Genomic DNA, 19267 nt, shown 5'->3' with positions numbered 1-19267 from the left:
TGCTAATCAGTGCTGGGATCATGGTTGGACTAGGAAGAGCGAGGACAGGTGTCGTTTAGTGATCATTAGAGATGAGCGAACCCGAACTTACAAGTTCGGCGTTCTTACTGGATACTCGTGGGTCAGCTCATCCCTAGTGGTGATCTTATGCTGATAAAATACTGATTGTACTGAAACAGCCCAGTAAGTGACACATCACTGAAATCAGGGTCTCTGCTCCTAGATTATGGTGATCTCATATTACATAACAAAAACCTGGTGACAGATTCCCTTTTAGTTAGCCTTTTTTACCCAAATGTTCATAGCAAAATGTAAAAAATAAAAAAGTTAACATACTTGGTGTTGCTCTGAGTGTTATTGTCCAAATACAATATAAAGGTGTTTATCCCACACCATAAAAACAATAAAAAAAATCTAGAATTGTATTTTTTTGGTCACCGCAGTTCTCCTTCTAGAAATGTAATAAAAAGTGATCAAAATGTTGCATGTACTCCAAAATGGTATCAATAAAAATGTCATCTCAATGCGAATAAAACAAGATTTCCTTATAGGTGCATAAAGTTACGGGTCTCAGAAAAAGGTGACACAAATCAAATTTTTTTTCTGAAATGTTTTGAACTCTAAAATATGTTAATGAAACCTTATAAGTTTAGTATAATTGAAATTTCACTGACCTGATGTATCTTGTTGCCCGGTCATTGGTACTGCACAATGAACGCCATAAAAACGAAACCCATAAAGCAATTTTTTTCACAATTTCACAGCACTTGGAATCTCTTTCTTGTTTCTCAGTGCATAATATGACAAAATGACTGGTGTCATTCAAACCTACAACTTGTTCCCTCCAAAAAAAGCCTATGTTGATGGAAAAATAAAATAGTTATGCCTCTTGGAAGTCAATAAGGATTAAAGCAGACTGTTTCTTAAAAATAGAAACATCATAGTGTGTCCCTCTGCTGAGACCTCCAGCGATCACCTGTTATCTATAGGACAACTTGTCAGTAAAACCCCCTTTAATATTAAACTAATGTAGGCAGAAAGCGCTGATATGAATTGGCTTGGCCGGCACTTTAATGTGTATTGGTGCGCTGGCCAACTGAGTGTCAGGGGTGAAGTCGTTTGGTTATGCCTGGTTTTAGGCTGCTGATCGCTTTGTTCTCTCAGAGATAAGCAGCTGGCAGAGATGTCCGTTGGCGGCTTTTTCATAGAGGACACAGGAGCGCTTGGCTAAATGAGCGCTCCAGTGTAAGAGAGAGACAATCAAGATGGCTGTCGGGCTAATGATCGGCCAAAGCATCGTTCAGCTCACAGCCATCTAATATGGTTGGGGGCGCTTAAGTGTTCAGTTTTTTCTGTAACACTACCGCAGGGGAAAAAAAGCATTACCCAGTGTTAATTAAAATGAATGGGTTGTCTATGTAACACAGGACAGGACAGGTCCTCCTCTGTTGGAGATGTCTTCTGGAGATTCCATCTAACATTTTTCAAATAGGAACTGAAGACACCAATACCGGAACTCTGCTGTCCTCTTTGTAGGTTAATGGGGTCCATCATGCACTGTGGTGTCCATTGTGCAATGAATCTAGTACTGAATCATGGTATAACTTAGGTATATGAATACATTTTGTTTTTTTCTTTTTTTCTAACTGGATAAGCTATTTAAATATTGTCCAGTGGTAATTATATGAGGCAAAGAAGATTCTGAAGCATGAAATAAGAAGAAAATGGTTGTGGATGTGTAAATATTTCAGAAATGAGAGGGTGCGGTTGAGGGCATTTTTTTCCTCTCGAATAGACACCTAGCAGTGGTAATTGATATATAGAAGACTATCAGCACACCCCATATTTGCTGATTTACAAGACCAATGTATAGCTTAGCAATGCAAGGAAGTATTTTATGTGTATTGCTATTTTATGCTTGGGACATCTGTCTTAATAAAACATTCTCCTTTTCCTAGTTGAACGGGATAATCTAACAGATTACTGCGTACTGGGTCAACGACCAACACACCTATCAAATATAAACCAGTTGGCAAGCCTAGGAAAGAGCAATGAACAAGCTCCTCACAGCCCACTACATCACAGCACCCCGATAAGAAGTCAAGTACCTGCCCTGCAGCCAATAATGAGCCCCGGACTCTTGTCTCCTCAACTCAGTCCTTCATTGGTACGGCAGCAAATAGCAATGGCACACTTAATAAACCAACAGATAGCTGTAAGCAGACTTTTAGCTCATCAACATCCTCAGGCCATCAACCAGCAGTTTCTAAATCATCCACCAATTCCCAGACCTGTCAAACCAGTGGAAACCACCAACTCTTCAGTAGAAGTGTCTCCAGACATCTACCAACAAGTCCGAGATGAGCTGAAAAGGGCAAGCGTGTCTCAAGCTGTTTTTGCAAGAGTGGCCTTCAATCGTACACAGGTAAATTTGACTATTTTACACCAGCTTATTAAACTCTACCCAGGAATGTCTGTTATACGTAATGGATAAAGATGAATTCATTCACCTAAATGAAGACATGCATCCTATTTAACACCTGTACACTCGAAAATGTACATCCCCTTAAAAACTTCCTAGATCTCAGTATTGCTCATTTCCTTGAGCAGATCTGCATAGATGGAAATACCCAAGGGAAATTTAATTTCAAGATAAGATGAGACGTTTTAGAAAATTCTAATGTAGGTCATAGGATGTGAAGTGTAATTCAAGAATTAGGAGAGATTTTAATCAAGCTTTTTGGTGCATTTTTCATGATGTATTACTTTTCATGCTGATGGATGTACTGAATAGCATAGCACTGTACAGTATAGAAGCTCAATAATTAGACCATATAGATTAATCTTTTATGAGTACTTAGGCTAACATTAGAATATGTCACATATTCATCTTTAAAGAATGAATTTTAGCTGTTTTTACTTGACTCTAATTAGGACCTCTGTATTTTATTTGCCTTTTTTAAGTAAATATACTGCTACAATCATGGCCTAGATTGATCTGTATACAAAATGTGCTACTAAGTGCCAGCGCTACAGTTTCTCCGTTGCTCCCCGGTGCTCGGCGTCTCCAAGGAGCTGAGCAAAGTAGTAAATTATTGTAAAATAAGAAACTGGTCAGGGTTGTCTGGTGCCACCAGGCTCCCTTGCCTGTGCGCTAGGCAGGGACTTTTAAGCAAAAAATGTTAAATATTATCGTCTAAAAATTCAGAACCATGTAATAATAGTAATCTTATAATAATTTATATATCAACTGTAAGTGCAATTAATTTTTACCCAACTTATTAAATATTCATAAGTGTCGTTTATTCAAATCATTAATCCTTTTAGAACCATACAAGATAAATAAAATTACTTACAGCCAGGAGCATGAGAAGGCAAAAGCGGCACATAACATCTTCTGCCTTTCTTTTCCAGTATTTCTTTCCCAGTGTCTAAGTCGATGCCTTTAGTGGATATGGCGATCATGTGCCCCCTAGTATGGCAGAGCAGCTGTGCCTTAACAATCCTAGGACAGCTCTGCAAGCGACTAATGAAACAACATCTTGAGAGAAGTGTGCCAGATGTTTGACTAAATGACCCCATTCACACTGGATAAAAGTTGTCCTCACCCACTGATTGTGGTGGGATTGGCCAACTATCGTATGTGATTGGAGTTCTCCTGAATCTCCCTTGACAGATGATGTCGGGGAGAGAAGGCCTGTTGAATTTCAATGACTAATCATTTTGTTCACAGAGGTGAGTCACTGCCTGAGGAATATGGCAGTGCCTGTCTCATAGAGTACACAGGAGCGTTCTTGTGGTTGGTAGAGACAGCTGTCTCGACTGACATATCTAATGTGTATGTGCGTCTTAAAAAAAGTGTTAAAGTGATAGGGTCTGCATGTTTTGGGTCTGGCCACTATCCCATGCTGGTTTCATAGTTTTTAAGGTTAAAGGTAGACATAAGGCATCAAGTTCAACCTATATCCTAACATGTTGATCCAGAACAAGGAAGGCAAAAACACCATGAGGAAGATGCTAATTGGGGAAAAATTTCTTCCTGACTCCACTTATTGCAATCACACTAGTTCCTTGGATCAACATCCCATCACAGAATCTAGCGCCCATAACCTGTAATATTATATTTATCAAGAAAGGCATCCAGGCCCTTCTTGAATTTTAGTAGTGAATCACTCATTACAACATCATGTGGCAGAGAGTTGCATAGTCTCACTGCTCTTACAGTAAAGAATCCCCGTCTGTGATTATGATTAAACCTTCTTTCCTCCAGACATACGAGATGCCCCCTTCTTCACCGTCAGAGGCATAGGTGTAAAAAGATCATTAGAAAGATCTTTCTGTCCATTTATACTGTATACATGTGTACATTGTAATAAGATCGCCCCTAACAATTTAATAATAGTAATAATAATTATAAGATCACCCCGAACATTTTCTTTCTGTGCTGGCACTTTCTGTGTGATGTCAGAGTTGTGATGTTTGCTTTTTCCCCCTTGATGTCCTCTCCTCCCTTATTACAACATAAGCCGACTGTGCCTGTTAAACGACTGCCGATCGGATATATGTTAAGCCCCCGTCTCACATAGCGAGATCGCTAGCGAGATCGCTGCTGTGTCACGGTTTTGGTGACGCAACAGCGACCTCACCAGCGATGTCGCTATGTGTGACACTTTGCAGCGATCAGGCCCCTGCTGTGAGGTCGCTGATCGCTGCAAAGTGTCCTGGACCATTTTTTGGTCGTTGCCCTCCCGATGGTCAGCACACATCGCTGTGTGTGACCAGCGGGAGCAGCGATCAGGCTGGTAACCATGATAAACATCGGGTAACTAGGGGCACAAGCGCACCTAGTAACCTGTTGTTTATCATGGTTACGAGCCTGCTAAAGTGAGCGGTAACCTCCCGCTCTCTGTAGCAGAGTGGTAACCATGATAAACAACGGGTTACTAGGTGCGCGTGTGCCCCTAGTAACCCGATGTTTACCATAGTTACCAGCCTGCTCCTGCTTCAGCAGGCTGGTAACCAGGAGCAGGACACTGTGGAAAGATTCTTTCCATGATGTCGCTGCTCCCCTGATCGTTGGTGAGCCTGCCTGTTTGACAGCTCACCAGCGACCACATAGCGACGCAGCAACGATCCCTGACAGGTCGTATCGTTTTCGGGATCGTTGCAGCGTCGCTAAGTGTGACGGGGCCTTAAGTGAATTGGCGTTCGTTTACACAGGCCAACGACGTTCTATGCACACTGAAAGATCATTAATACAATTATTCTGTATGAGTAGAATAATACTGTTATCAGTAGCACATCACCTGATTTATAAGCCAGCTCGGATGAACAAATGTTTTGCTCTTTCAGTGGGTGATTTGATTTCCAGTCTTTTTAAATGGTCTGATAATTGGCGAGTAAGGGTTCCTATGAACACTTGTTCCCCAATCAACCTATCTGACTAGGCTTTAAAGGAGTTCTACTGCGCCTCATACAGACATTGAGAGAGTCTTTGCAACTTTCTACTACTTTTTTTTCTCTTCCATGTCAGATATTTACCATTTTACACTTAACAGTAGAGTTGAGCAACTTGATTTGTAACAAATTGAATTCGTTACAAACCTGACAAATTTGAATTTGCAAGAATCCAAATTTTTGGGGCTACGATTCGCAGGAGTCTAGCAAAATGGCATTCTTTTGAACGCAGTGAAGGGATTCAAATAAAAACCCATGCTCACTTATACTGCCTCCATCACAGCTCCCCAATCTTTTTGTTCTCCACTGTACTGCGGCCAATCTGAGCCCTGTGATTTTGTTTCTTGTGGTCATGTGGGGTGGATGACCCACTTCATCCCATGTGGCATCCCCCGACGTGAACGTGATAAACCAATTACAGACCTCAAATTGGCCTCAGCACCAGAATGGAGTGACAGAGCAAAAGAACACCAGGAATCTGCTGTGGCTACGGAGGCTGAGGCACAATAAAAACAAGTGTGGACCGATAAGTATAGAGGAGTTTTTTTTTAACCCCTTTCTTCCACTGAAACCAATTGTAGAAGTTTAAATTTGGCCTAATTTATTCAGAATGAATGAAGTCAGCCCCACGATTTTGTGTGAAAATCACAAAGGCCTTGCATTTACATTAAGTTGTATAATTCTATTTTACTATATGAGTTGTTTTTTTTTTACTTTACTTTCTATAAACTTGTTCACATAATTACAATATAATTAGTACTGTATATCGGTTATCAGTTATGCTGTACACACTCCATTGAAGTGGCAACTAAAATTTGGAGACCATTCATAGTACAATATAAATCATAATACTTGACATAATTACAGACATGTGGCCTCACAATGTACTAAACCTTTAGCACTTCATAAAACTAGAAAGTTATAAAAGAGAAAATGATAATTTAGGCTTTGTTAAAATGTATGTATTCCTTTTTATTTCTTAGAATTAGCATGACTTACACAATATGTGTTATTTGTTGTGATCACAATCCTATGATTGCAAGAGACACAACCATCACTGCAACAATTGTAACCTAGAAGAGGACAGACATTTCTATTTCCCTGTTAGTTAAAGTGAATCTGTCACCAGGTTTTTGCTACCCTATCTGAGAGCAGCATGATGTATGGGCAGAAACCCTGATTCCAGAGATGTGTCACTTACTGAGCTGCTTGCTGCAGCTCTGATAAATTCATTGTTTTATCCGTTGCCGATCTAGCAGTTCTTTGAATGCTGAGGTCTGTATAACCCCACTCACATCACTGACTGACAGCTTACTGGGTACACTGTGCATAGGCAGAAATCTACCAATCAGTGATGGCGGTGGGGTTTTACAAAGCTCATGAATATGGAGGACCACATGCCCGCAGGTTTACTAGTTCTCTAGTGATAATCTCCTGATCACAAAACAGTGATTTTATCAAAACTACAGCAAGCAGCCTAGTAAGTGACAAGTCACTGTAATCAGGGTCTCTGCATTTAAATTATGTTGCTCTCCTATTAGATGGCAAAAACCTGGTTAAAGATTCCCTTTCAAATGTAAGCTAAATAATTATAGCTTTCATAATTATTGGTCAATAAAATTGACTAGTTTAATTGTAGCATAACTGCCTTACCCAGAAATGCTGCAAGTGTGTTCTCTTCATTCAGTTATACTCATATAACAAGGAATATTGCGAGCATTATTTCAGAATACGTAGTTGCATATGTTTCCATAATTCTAGAATGAGACACAATACAATATATCACAAATTTCTATGTATCAGTAGATTTTTCATTTATTTTATGTATTGAAATGCTTTCACGTAATATTGGATAATGGTCCAAATACAGTCATTTGCACAAGGCGTGAGGTTATACACTTCTCAAAAAAATAAAGGGAACACTCAAATAACACATCCTAGATCTGAATGAATGAAATATTCTCATTGAATACTTTGTTCTGTACAAAGTTGAATGTGCTGACAACAAAATCACACAAAAATCATCAATGGAAATCAAAATTTATTAACCATTGGAGGCCTGGATTTGGAGTCACCCCCAAAGTTAAAGTGGAAAAACACACTACAGGCTGATCCAACTTTGATGTAATGTCCTTAAAACAAGTCAAAATGAGGCTCAGTATTGCGTGTGGCCTCCACGTGCCTGAATGACCTCCCTACAACGTCTGGGCATGCTCCTGATGAGGTTGTGCATGATCTCCTGTGGGATCTCCTCCCAGACCTGGACTAAAGCATCCGCCAACTCCTGGACAGTCTGTGGTGCAACGTGACGTTGGTGGATGGAGCGAGACATGATGTCCCAGATGTGCTCAATCGGATTCAGGTCTGGGGAACGGGCTGGCCAGTCCATAACTTCAATGCTTTCATCTTGCAGGAACTGCTGACACACTCCAGCCACATGAGGTCTGGCATTGTCCTGCATTAGGAGGAACCCAGGGCCAACCGCACCAGCATATGGTCTCACAAGGGGTCTGAGGATCTCATCTCCGTACCTAATGGCAGTCAGGTTACTCTGGCAAGCACATGGAGGGCTATGCGGCCCTCCAAAGAAATACCACCCCACACCATTACTGACCCACTGCCAAACTGGTCATGCTGAAGGATGTTGCAGGCAGCAGATCGCTCTCCACGGCGTCTCCAGACTCTGTCACGTCTGTCACATGTGCTCAGTGTGAACCTGCTTTCATCTGTGAAGAGCACAGGGCGCCAGTGGCGACTTTGCCAATCCTGGTGTTCTGTGGCAAATGCCAAGCGTCCTGCACGGTGTTGGGCTGTGAGCACAAGCCCCATCTTTGGACATTAGGCCCTCATACCACCCTCATGAAGTCGGTTTCTAACCGTTTGTGCAGACACATGCACATTTGTGGCCTGCTGGAGGTCATTTTGCAGGGCTCTGGCAGCGCTCCTCCTGTTCCTCCTTTCACAAAGGCGGAGGTAGCGGTCCTGCTGCTGGGTTGTTACCCTCCTACGGCCCCCTCCATCTGGGACATCATGTCTCTCTCCATCCACCAACGTCACGTTGCACCACAGACTGTCCAGGAGTTGGCGGATGCTTTAGTCCAGGTCTGGGAGGAGTTCCCACAGGAGACCATCCGTAACCTCATCAGGAGCATGCCTAGGTATTGTAGGGAGGTCATACAGGCACGTGGAGGCCACACACAATACTGAGCCTCATTTTGATTTGTTTTAAGGACATTACATCAAAGTTGGATCAGCCTGTAGTGTGTTTTTCCACTTTAATTTTGGGGGTGACTCCAAATCCAGGCCTCCATTGGTTAATAAATTTGATTTCCATTGATGATTTTTGTGTGATTTTGTTGTCAGCACATTTAACTTTGTACAGAACAAAGTATTCAATGAGAATATTTCATTCATTCAGATCTAGGATGTGTTATGTGAGTGTTCCCTTTATTTGAGCAGTGTATTTGCTCCACATATGGCGAATTCATCAGGCATAGATCATAATGTTTACTCAGGTTTTTCTATTCTATACTGAATATCACAACTGCATTGTCCAAAATCAATGTGAACAAAGCTCTATGCAAGCCCCCGAATCATAGCTCAACGTGCAAAGAAAGAACAGATTGAGAACATTTTTAACATTGTAGATTCGATATGCATATCAGTTGCTAATACTTAATAATGCTTTGACCAATTTTTTATCGTTCCCCGGGCAGGAATAAAGGAATGTTCTTTAGATATAATTCATCATTTAGAGTTGCTGTCAATGCTCATGCCTGGTTAGACACATCATGAGGCCCCAAGTGTCCACAGTTTCTGTCTGCACTTCAAAAGTGAACCATTCTTTTGCCAATGTTTTCACACAGTAGCCAAATCCAGTAAAAAATAAATTCAGGCCTGGATCCAGAGAGGATAAACTCCACCCTTATTGTAGAAGACTGGTTCCCAGGAACTTTAATCCAGTGAATAGAACAGTCAGGTTGCCAGACAGAAGATGCTGGCTGAGAATCAGCACTCTCCTCAGAAGGACACTTGTGTCTTCTATCCAATTCACACTTGACTCCGTCCACTTGAAAATAGTCTGAATTCCAATGGGTTGACACTCACAAGGCTGATGTAAACTGATTGGTGATTGGTCAAAACATAAAGATATCTATTACAAATCTAATAATATTTTATACATTATTGTGCAGCAAAGGGTAAAAGAGAAAATCGATATGTTTCAGTAAGAACCGGGTAAGAAATGTTAAATATACAAGAAATAAACTTTCCTATAATGTTTATAAAAACATTCTATCATTCTCATTCTTCATACAGGGCCCCTACTAATCTGACAGTCACGGTTTATCGTATGGAGATTTCTATGGTTAGAACATTGCTTTAATAAGCTAGAAAGCCATTATTGTTTTGACACTGGAAGAAAGAAGTAATAACACTAAAAATCCATGTAGAAGTTACAATACTGAGATGGTGAAGGAAGGTGTCAGCCCTTTAACAGTATTCTTAAAATGCTTAGTCATTTATCCCCTCGAACCATCAGCCAAGAAGGATGACTGTTTAAATTGGCTCAATTTGCTCGATAAGGTCTACAGCTAGATATATTTCTATAAAATCTGATTTCTAAAACAGCCAGATAGCCTACATTAAAGGGAATCTGTCAGTAAGATGAACCTTCCCAAACCATATATGTGGGAATTTCGGTCTTTGAAATTTAAATTCATTGACACCTTTATATCCTCTATCTATTCCCAAGAATTTAGCATTTTAATCCACATGTAAATGAAGTGCTTAGTGCTCTGGGCATAACAGAGCACTTAACAAGCCTCTGCTAATTTCCTTGTCCAGCACCGGCCTATTTACTTTAATTGATAGCTCATTGTTAGTGATGAGCAAACATGCTCGTTACTCGAGATTTACGAGCATGCTCGGCTGTTTCCCGAGTATCTTCAGCTTGCTCGGGCGTTATGTTATGCCAAGTGAGTCCTACAGCTAATCAGCAGCCACTACTGGGCCCACATGGCATAACAATTTCACATGAGCCCCGGGAGACCAAAAAGCAAGAGTGCAGGAGGTAGGTAGGTATTACCTTCATTTTACAAGGGTGAGTACTTCATTAAAAAGGGTTTTTTTCAGGTAGTGGACAATCCCTTTAATTATAATATCAGTATATACAATTCACACATAAAATTCACATATTTGCCATATGTTCAGTTAAGTTCTTTGACGAAAAATAATCCAATCCTATTTTTTATCTCACAATATCCTAAGCTGTAGAAGTTACAATGGTTGATTGACGTGAGATTAAGGTTCACATGAATCCACTTCTGTGTCCACTGGAATATAAAATATATTATTGCATACATAGCCCATATGTCATAATTAAAGCTCACGTCAAACTTTTCTAATTGAACTAAACAGCACAGAGAAGTCTTTCCGGGACAATGCTTTGTTTATAGCTACCTTGTCATAATTACAGGGCTTCGTGTGGGTTCCATGTTTGGTTATCATTACTGCAGGAGTTTAGACAATCGCATGAAAGCAAATTAGCCTTTGTAGAATAGTTGAAGTCTTCAATACTGACAGATGTGATTTATGGTCAGATTACTCATCCTAGGGTGGGGGTGTGAGCGATGTTAATTCTCCATCTTTATTTCCAGCTGCTAGATCTGGTAGTAGGTTTGGTGCCAGTGTGGTAGCTGTGTTGTGTTGGTGTTGATGAGGCTACAAATGCAACGGTTTGCCGGCTCACGTGTACTTTATTATACTGAAGTATTTTCAATAAAATTCAGCCTTTTGCAATGTTGTTTCTGCAACATTTTACTAATTATTTGGCTCACAGGCAAAGTGAATAGATATATATATATATATTAGAAAAATGTGAAAAATGTCATTTTCAGTGCATTAATTTCTTCATACCAGGTCACATAGTTTTTTGTATCCTTTATTGCACATGTCATAGTATGCATGTAAATCTTCTGTCTTGTCTGTATGAGAATCCTTTTGTCTGTACTGTAATGCAAATCTGTCATTTATGTACTGACTTCCCATTGAGCTTGTGGGGGGCTTGTGTGTACACACAGAAGGCAATCAGAACGTGCAGAGCTGCAGTATAAAGCGCATGAGTAGGACCAAACTACAGTCTTTTTCTGTATTGGCTTAGAAACTATTTAAATATTGATGATAAATGAATACATTTGTGCCCTGAAGATGGAGTCCAAGGGGTAACGTTTCTCCTTGTGGAGAGTGAGAATCCAGGCATGGCATGTCAGAGTGAGGAGACTTATATGCCGCACATGCTCCTCTGGGAAATTGAATATGCAAATTGCCTCTTCAGAGAGGAAGAGGACTTGAATTCTAGCGCCATCTATTTGAAGTAGCAATTCTACAAGTCAATATCGACCCTTTAACGAGCCTTGCCATATGACTTAGGATAAAAGCCAAACCAGAATCTCAATTTGCAGACATGGTATTTCAGGGTACTGCCCCTCATCAGTGCAAAGTATGAGATCTGTTTTAGTAGGGGAGAGGCTTAAGACTGGGATCTAAGGGGTAACATTTCTCCTTGTGGAGAGTGACATGTCAAGTCTGGCATGTCAGAGTGAGGAGACTTATATGCCATGCATGATCCTCTGGGAAATTAAATATGCAAAGTGCCTCTTCATCTTTAGATAGAAAGAGGGCTTGAACTCTAGCGCCACCTATTGGAAGCCAAATTTAATATTCATTTTTTACTTTTTACATTGAAATCTGAAATAATTAATCCCTGAATCAATGTCCCATTTGAACTAATCTAGTAGCCCTGGCTTCTACTATTTCATGAAGACGTAAGTCAATATTCACATTGCGTTTTAACCTCATGTCAATGGCTTTCGGAGTGGTATTCAAGTGTCTGTGATGACGAGGCCATTGACTTTAATGATGCAGACTGAGTCTTAGTGTTCTCTGTCGAAAATAATTGTCAGCAGTATCTGCCTAGTTGGGGTATACACCAAAACACAGTTGACCGCATCTTAGAGCCCACCTCAAATAAGCGTACATGATCAAAAATTATGTCTGACAGAGCACACAGTGACTCCGTCTGCATCATTACAGTCAATGGCCCCATCAGCGCACATGCCTGAATCCCACATGCCATGGCTTCAGACATAAGCCTCTACGTAGCCACTGAACGCAATGTGAACATAACGTATTTGCAATAACAATGCCAAGGCACACCAGTAGGGCTTCACATATATTTTTACATCTCCATTGCTGGACCTGCTCTCAACCAGAAGCTGTGCAAAGAACTGCAACACAGGCCCATTCAATTGAATTAATATGTTGCTGTACCTGTACAGCGCTGGGTCAGAACTGGTGCAGTGTAGGACAAAAAGTCAAAGAAGCTTCTGTGCAATAGCATTGTTCCCCAGTTATTCTAGTCTTTATGGGGGTTATTGGGGTTAGATGCCTATGAATCAGTAAGTTATGGCCTATCCTAGTAATATTACAGTGGCTTAGCATTTCTATTAGGGGAATGTCATTGCACCCTTCTGTTATAGCTATGGTTCAAAAGTAATAGCAAGTTTAGGCAAGTTGTAGCAGCAATTGACACAACTTGACTTGCAATACTAATGATGAAGGGTGCACTGCTGACCAAACTCAGCATCATCCAGGTAGGATGCCAGGTGATGGAAATGCCAAATTGAAAGGTATAAAAATATATAGACTGAGAAAAACTGCACCGATGATTAATATCATTTGCTGTGCTAGTTATCGTTTGTGTGTATAAATGTGATTTTGACAAACTATTTAACATCTACAGTACATAATGTTAAAAAAATCTGACTGCAATGATTTACTTTTGTTGGATAATTTTTTTGCATCCGGCATTAATCATAGGCACAGTAGGTTAGGATCATGATACAGAGAAGTGTCTTTTGTTTAGGATTTGAGTGATAATCGTGGATGCTGTCCACATGGAGCGCAAAACAACACAAATAGTCATTTCTGATTTTTGAGAACTCGTTCTTTGTTTTGACGTTTATTAGTTAATGGAACATAATCAAGTCTTCTGTGTTTGTTGGAAGTTGTACTGGTGCTACATAGATGTCATTATAAAATTCACAAGGAGTTTATGTTACTACTTACAATTTTCAGCCTTTATAGTAAAGAGGCAGTAAGGTCACATAAGGTTGGAAACATTCTCCCACCTCCGGCTGTCGTGTTTTAACAAAGTTATTCCAATAACTACATGATTAAACAAAGATGAATTAGGCCACAGAACATTTCTAAAGGGATGTTCTGCTACACTGTAAATGACACATCTTAAAAGTTTAACATTTTTCCTTAACAGAGCAGAAATCCATCCATGACGCCAACAAAGCTTGAATTGTGAAGAATAAGGCGCTAGATAGGAGATTCTAGTTGGCTAAGGACTTAGTGAAGGGATACCTGCTAAAGTTGTTTTCCTACTTATGTGCCATGGTTAGGTGCTGTACCATGGCACAATTTCTTGATAAGACTGAATGGTTAAAAGTTCAACCATAATTATGCTCATATAACAAATAATAATAATAATGTTATTTATATAGAGCTAATATATTCACAATTAAGCAGGGATATGTACAAACAATAAAGACAATACAAAGTAACACATAGTTCAAAAGTTACAGGATTAGTGGAGGCCCGGCTCACAAGCTTACAATCTATAAGTCCGTGCCTTTGGCCATTTAGTCCCATAACTAAATATAATATTGTACAAATGAGTTAATTGTGTAGCCATTATTTTTAATTTATCTGTTCAAACCTGCCCCAATCATAAGGGAGGGCCACATTTCTCACTTGATCTCACAATCACAACAATGTAGCCATATGAAACACTCCTAATGATCAGAAGAGTTTAAAAGTAAGCCATCATCAAAAAATTACCTAATGTTTAAATTTTTTTGTATTTTTTATTAGTTTTTTTGATTTTTGCCATTTTTGTAATATTTACACTGACGAGCCAAAGGGTAACAATGTTTTAACTTTCAGGCTCCATATCTCACCATCTACTGCTGCTTCAAACATGGGATTACGCTCATTTTATAGACAATCATCTTGGCTATCTCATATATAAATTTGACTTGCAACTATTTAGCATATAATTAGTTATGCAGATTCCTGTCATGTCACTCCTTTGTTACTCGTTTTCTCCTAAAAATGTACCATATTTTTTGGACTATAAGATGCACTTTTTCATTCCAAAATTTTGGGGGAAAATGGGGGGTGCATCTTATAGTCCGAATGCAGGCTTACCGGAGGGTTGCGGCGGTGGAGCAGGGTTCCTTCCTCAGAAAGCCAGTGGCAGCAGAATTGTGACGATGCTGCGGGTCTAGTGTCAGCGGTGAGCAGAGCGGAGTGCATCATTGCTTTCCCTGCAGCTAGAGGCGGCACATACGCAGATTGAGATCTCGGCTGGGCTGAGATCCCAATCTGTGCACGCGCCTCGGGAGGCGGTCATTTCTCTGAAGCCCACGGCTTCAGGAAAATCTCCGCTAGAGGCAACGTATCCACAGATTGAGATTTTGGCTGGGCCAAACTCCCAATCTGAGCCCGCACCACCTCCAGCAGCCCACGGCTTCAGGAAAATGGCTGCCGGGAAAGCAAGGAAAGCAATGATGCACTCCACTCTGCTCACCGCCGACACTTCTGTCACCGCTGACTTCCTGAGGATGGGACCCTGCTCCACATAACACACTCTGCTCTGCCTCACCGCCGACACCGGGCCCGCAGCATCACACTGTTGTGACACCCCCCCCCCAAGGCCCACAGCGTTGCCCCACTTCTGCCGCCACCAGCTTCCTGAGGAAGAGACCATGCCTCCTGTGACCCTGCTCCACCGCCATCGCCTCCAGGTAAGATACCTTAAATTCGGACTATAAGACGGACCCCCATCTGATACAAATCTTTTCCTATTTTCCACCCCAAAATTTGGGGTGCATCTTATGGTCCGAAAAATATGCTCAATTGTAATTCTTATTATTTTGTTAATATTTTGTAAATCCACCTTTGGCTCTCAACACTGGCTGAATACTTTTGGGCACATTCTCGATTAGATTCAAACAGACCAAAATCTGATCCCAGGTCTCTTCTACTTGTTCTCAATTTTGGTGCATACTAGTCGACTCACTTGGGTATGTTTACAGCTTTTTCTTCAACTCTACCCACATGTATTCGATTGGGTTGAGGTCTGGGGACTCTGGGGACCAATCCAGCACCTCTTCTTCATTATCATTGAACCATTTCTTCACCAATCTTGACGTATGCTTCAGGTCATTGTCCTTCTGGAACACTATGTCATATTTTTCATACCCATAGTGCTCAAGTGCACAAAGTAACTCCTCTTGTAGGGTACTCACATATAGCTCAGCATGGAGACAACCATTGATTCTGCTTTAAAACATCCCAATATCATCAGGCTTTCTCCACCGAAATTGATAGTTCCTTCAATTTCTCGATCCGTTAGCACCTTTTTCCCTTGTTTCTTCTGGACACATTTGCACCCATCAGAGCCTAGTCTATTAACTTTTGTTTCATTGTTCCAAATTACCTGTTTTCAATTTTCTACTGTCCACTTTTCATACTTTTTTTCAAACTCGAGCCGATGCTTTTTATGACGATATTGAAGTCAAGGCATCTTCACCTTTTTTCGGGCCACCATTCCAGATTTGTGTAACGTTAGTTACATGGACATCTGTGATCTCACTATTACGAAGCATACGAGCCACCTCCAGTGCCGTGTTTGTCGTGCCAGAACTGATAGACCTTGTGATGAGCCGCCTTGTTGACTCTGATATTTTGCCTGGACGTCCACCTCTTTGCTTTTGAATGGATGGACGGACTTCATTTCATTTTCTTCCAACTGTCATGGCACTCATATGATTCAGTTTAGCAATTTTCTTGCCCGAGAGATCGCTATCGATGAGCTGGACGATGCTGTTTCTCTTTTCTTGGGAAATCTTCTTCCTTGGCTGCTCCTTGATTCGAACCAATTACCTTTCACTTGGGAATCAACCTAATAACACACTGAACTATTAGAGAATGTGAAAACAGTTTGCAATTTGTAGTATACAGGAAGAAAATGATTTTTACACCACTAGGAGCAAAACAGTAACAATTGTGTGACATGATGAGAATCTGCATAATTAATCATGTGCTAAATAGCTGCAAGTCAAATTCACGTATGAGATAGCCAAGATGATTGTCTATAAAATGATGGTAGTCTCACTTCATGTTCAGTTCGTACGAAGGCGGAGACATTGATGCCAGCGTTAATTGGGCACCGGTCATCACATGTCATTCCACCACATCACAGCCCTGGGACCACAAGTGCCGACACCGCTGTATAGGTTTGTTTATCAGAGCAGAACATTTAGTTCAAGAAGGGATTATCCTAGTAGTGGTCCACCCCTTTAATATTGTTCAAACAGATTTTCCAACACATTGTTAAATCTCTGTACTGTTTATAGTAGTAGGAATTCTAAAAATGAACAGATTTCTCACAAACACTTGACATCTGTAGGTATTTTGGTTGCATACGGCCAGCTTAATATCATGATGCACAGTCTGTCTGCTATAATTTTGCCTTTTAGCAAGTCTTTAACTATCATCTGAAACATTCAAAGTACTTTCTTGTAAAGTATTTTTGCCTATAATGAAACCCTACTATATTCTATATATAACTCCCCCAGAGGATCACTGTCTGTTCCTTCCAATTTTGGAAATTCAAGGGGTTAAACATTCCACTCTCTGTAGACAGGTACATGTGTTATCGGGCTCATTGACCTTGTAGAATATCATTAAGTGCACAGCTTCATAGGTACACTACCAGTGATGTTAGGACAACTGTGCTGCAAAACCAAAGGATCATTTTTCATTGCCATTTATAGAGGATCCTTAGCAAAAAGAAATGATACAGAAAGGTGTAGAACAAACTAAAAATATAATACACTATGATAGTAACTATTTTATAATGTAGCCATTAGTTTATCAGACAAAAGGTTACAAAAGTCAGTACATGGTTGTCAGTACAGGAAGTTTAAGGCACTACACTCCATATTTTAAAGCCATCGCGAAAATACCTTATTGGGTAGCTCACACCTGGAGTCTATCACTTTAAAAAATAAATTCTGCCTCATTTACTTACAATTAAACAGAATTATGACCATTTGTTTTTCTTCAAGGAGGTTGCTTTGCATATTGAGGGACTAATTATTTGCAGGTGACAAAAAAGTAGGTTCGATCATTCCGTGTGTAATGGAAAGTTGACATATTTACAAGAGAGGCTCTGTGGAAAATGGCTATTAATAAAAGCAAATTTTGTGTGAAGTATTTCAATAATGGGACACAAGTGAGGGAAATTAGTCTTACATAAAACACCGGCTTCTTTTGTAGGTAATTATAGTCAGATTGGGGTTACAGTGATGTACTGTGCTTTAAGGCCTTGTAATTTACTTAAAACATGAATGCTCAGTTGTGTTGTATATCGTCTCAAGTAAAAAAAGAATGATTCTAGTGTTTAAAGGTTTGAAGGGATATTTTTGGGGGTGGAGTGTAATATTGTCTAAAATCAGTAAAACATATGTTTAAAAATATTTTTTTGTGCCAAGCATTTTATCAAAGAAACTAATCTGTGCCATGTGCACAGACCCTGGATGGCGATATACAAAGTCCATGCATAGGCAATCCGTGCGCCAACAAAGGTTGGCTACATTAGGCGCCTGTTATTCCCCAAGAATGATGATTTTTTTGCTCTGCTCAAAAGATCATTTTACTCTTTGAATGAGCATTTTTCTTATTCATCGGGTGATCAGCAGCCTGTTTACATGGCAAGAAAATCATGAAACAAGCATTTCTATCAATACTCATTCACGATTATCTTGCAGTGTAAATGTAGCTTAAAGGGGTTGTTCACTACTAGGAACCCCCTTCTCGATCTGAATAATAGGCACCGATAAAAGAAAAACACCTATACTCACCTTCCGTGCCGGCGCTATTCCAGCAGTGTCGGCACTCGCGTTCCCGGGGCTCTCGTGCACTCAGTCAGCACTGGCGGCACTGTCCCAGCCTTCAGATGTATTGAACATCAACAGGAAATCAGGGCTGTGGCTGCTTTCTGACTTCCTCTTGGTGTTCGATTTGTTCGAAGGTGGGAATAGTGAAGCCAGCGCTGATTGGGTGCTATACTCATGTGCCATAGCAACCTCACATGAGCCCTGGGTTTTTCTTTTATCAGCGCTAAACATTCAGATCAAGAAGGGGTTGTCCTAGTAGTGAACAACCTCTTTAAGGGGCTCCATACACATTAGATGACTGTTGGACTAACAATGGTTCAGCCAGCAGCTATCTTTCCTGACTCCTCTATATAAAGGAGTGCTCAATCTACTGATTGAACCTGTCTACCCTATGAGAGAACCACTGCCAGACTCTTCTAGTGGCCACTTATCCTGTCAAGAACAAAGGATTGGTTGTCCAAACTCTGACATGCAAGATCCTTATCTTCTTGGATATCATTTGTTCATGGAGAGTTGGTAGGTCCCCATACTCATTAGACTGTAGTCTGAACCTGACGATATTGGTAGATTTGGCCAACGTCTAATGTGTATTAGTGCTTTAAAAGAGTGTAGATTTATTTTACGTAAAGTACATAACTATATGATAGTTCCATTACACTGTGTTCCAAATTATTATGCAAATAATATTTTCTCAGATTTTCCCAAATTACCTATATGAATTGCAGTCATTGTAATTTTCCAGTCAAATAACTATTAGAGTACAATTGAAAGGTTTT

At 40.3% G+C, this 19267-nt stretch overlaps 1 protein-coding gene across 2 annotated transcripts in view; it reads left to right on the top strand.

Annotated features, from left to right (window-relative positions):
• SATB2 (SATB homeobox 2) overlaps positions 1-19267 on the top strand; it is a 215619-nt gene that overhangs the window by 113299 nt on the left and 83053 nt on the right. For both annotated transcript variants that reach the window (XM_073646531.1, XM_073646530.1), the window contains exon 8: positions 1959-2425. In XM_073646531.1, the coding sequence (XP_073502632.1) occupies positions 1959-2425 (467 nt within the window). The remainder of the gene's footprint in view (positions 1-1958; positions 2426-19267) is intronic.

This window comes from Phyllobates terribilis, unplaced genomic scaffold, assembly GCF_046119375.1.
Source record: "Phyllobates terribilis strain yellow unplaced genomic scaffold, ASM4611937v1 Scaffold_9__5_contigs__length_417890890, whole genome shotgun sequence".
In the NCBI taxonomy this organism is placed as follows: Eukaryota; Metazoa; Chordata; class Amphibia; order Anura; family Dendrobatidae; genus Phyllobates; species Phyllobates terribilis.
This window is presented reverse-complemented; position numbering and strand designations above follow the sequence as displayed.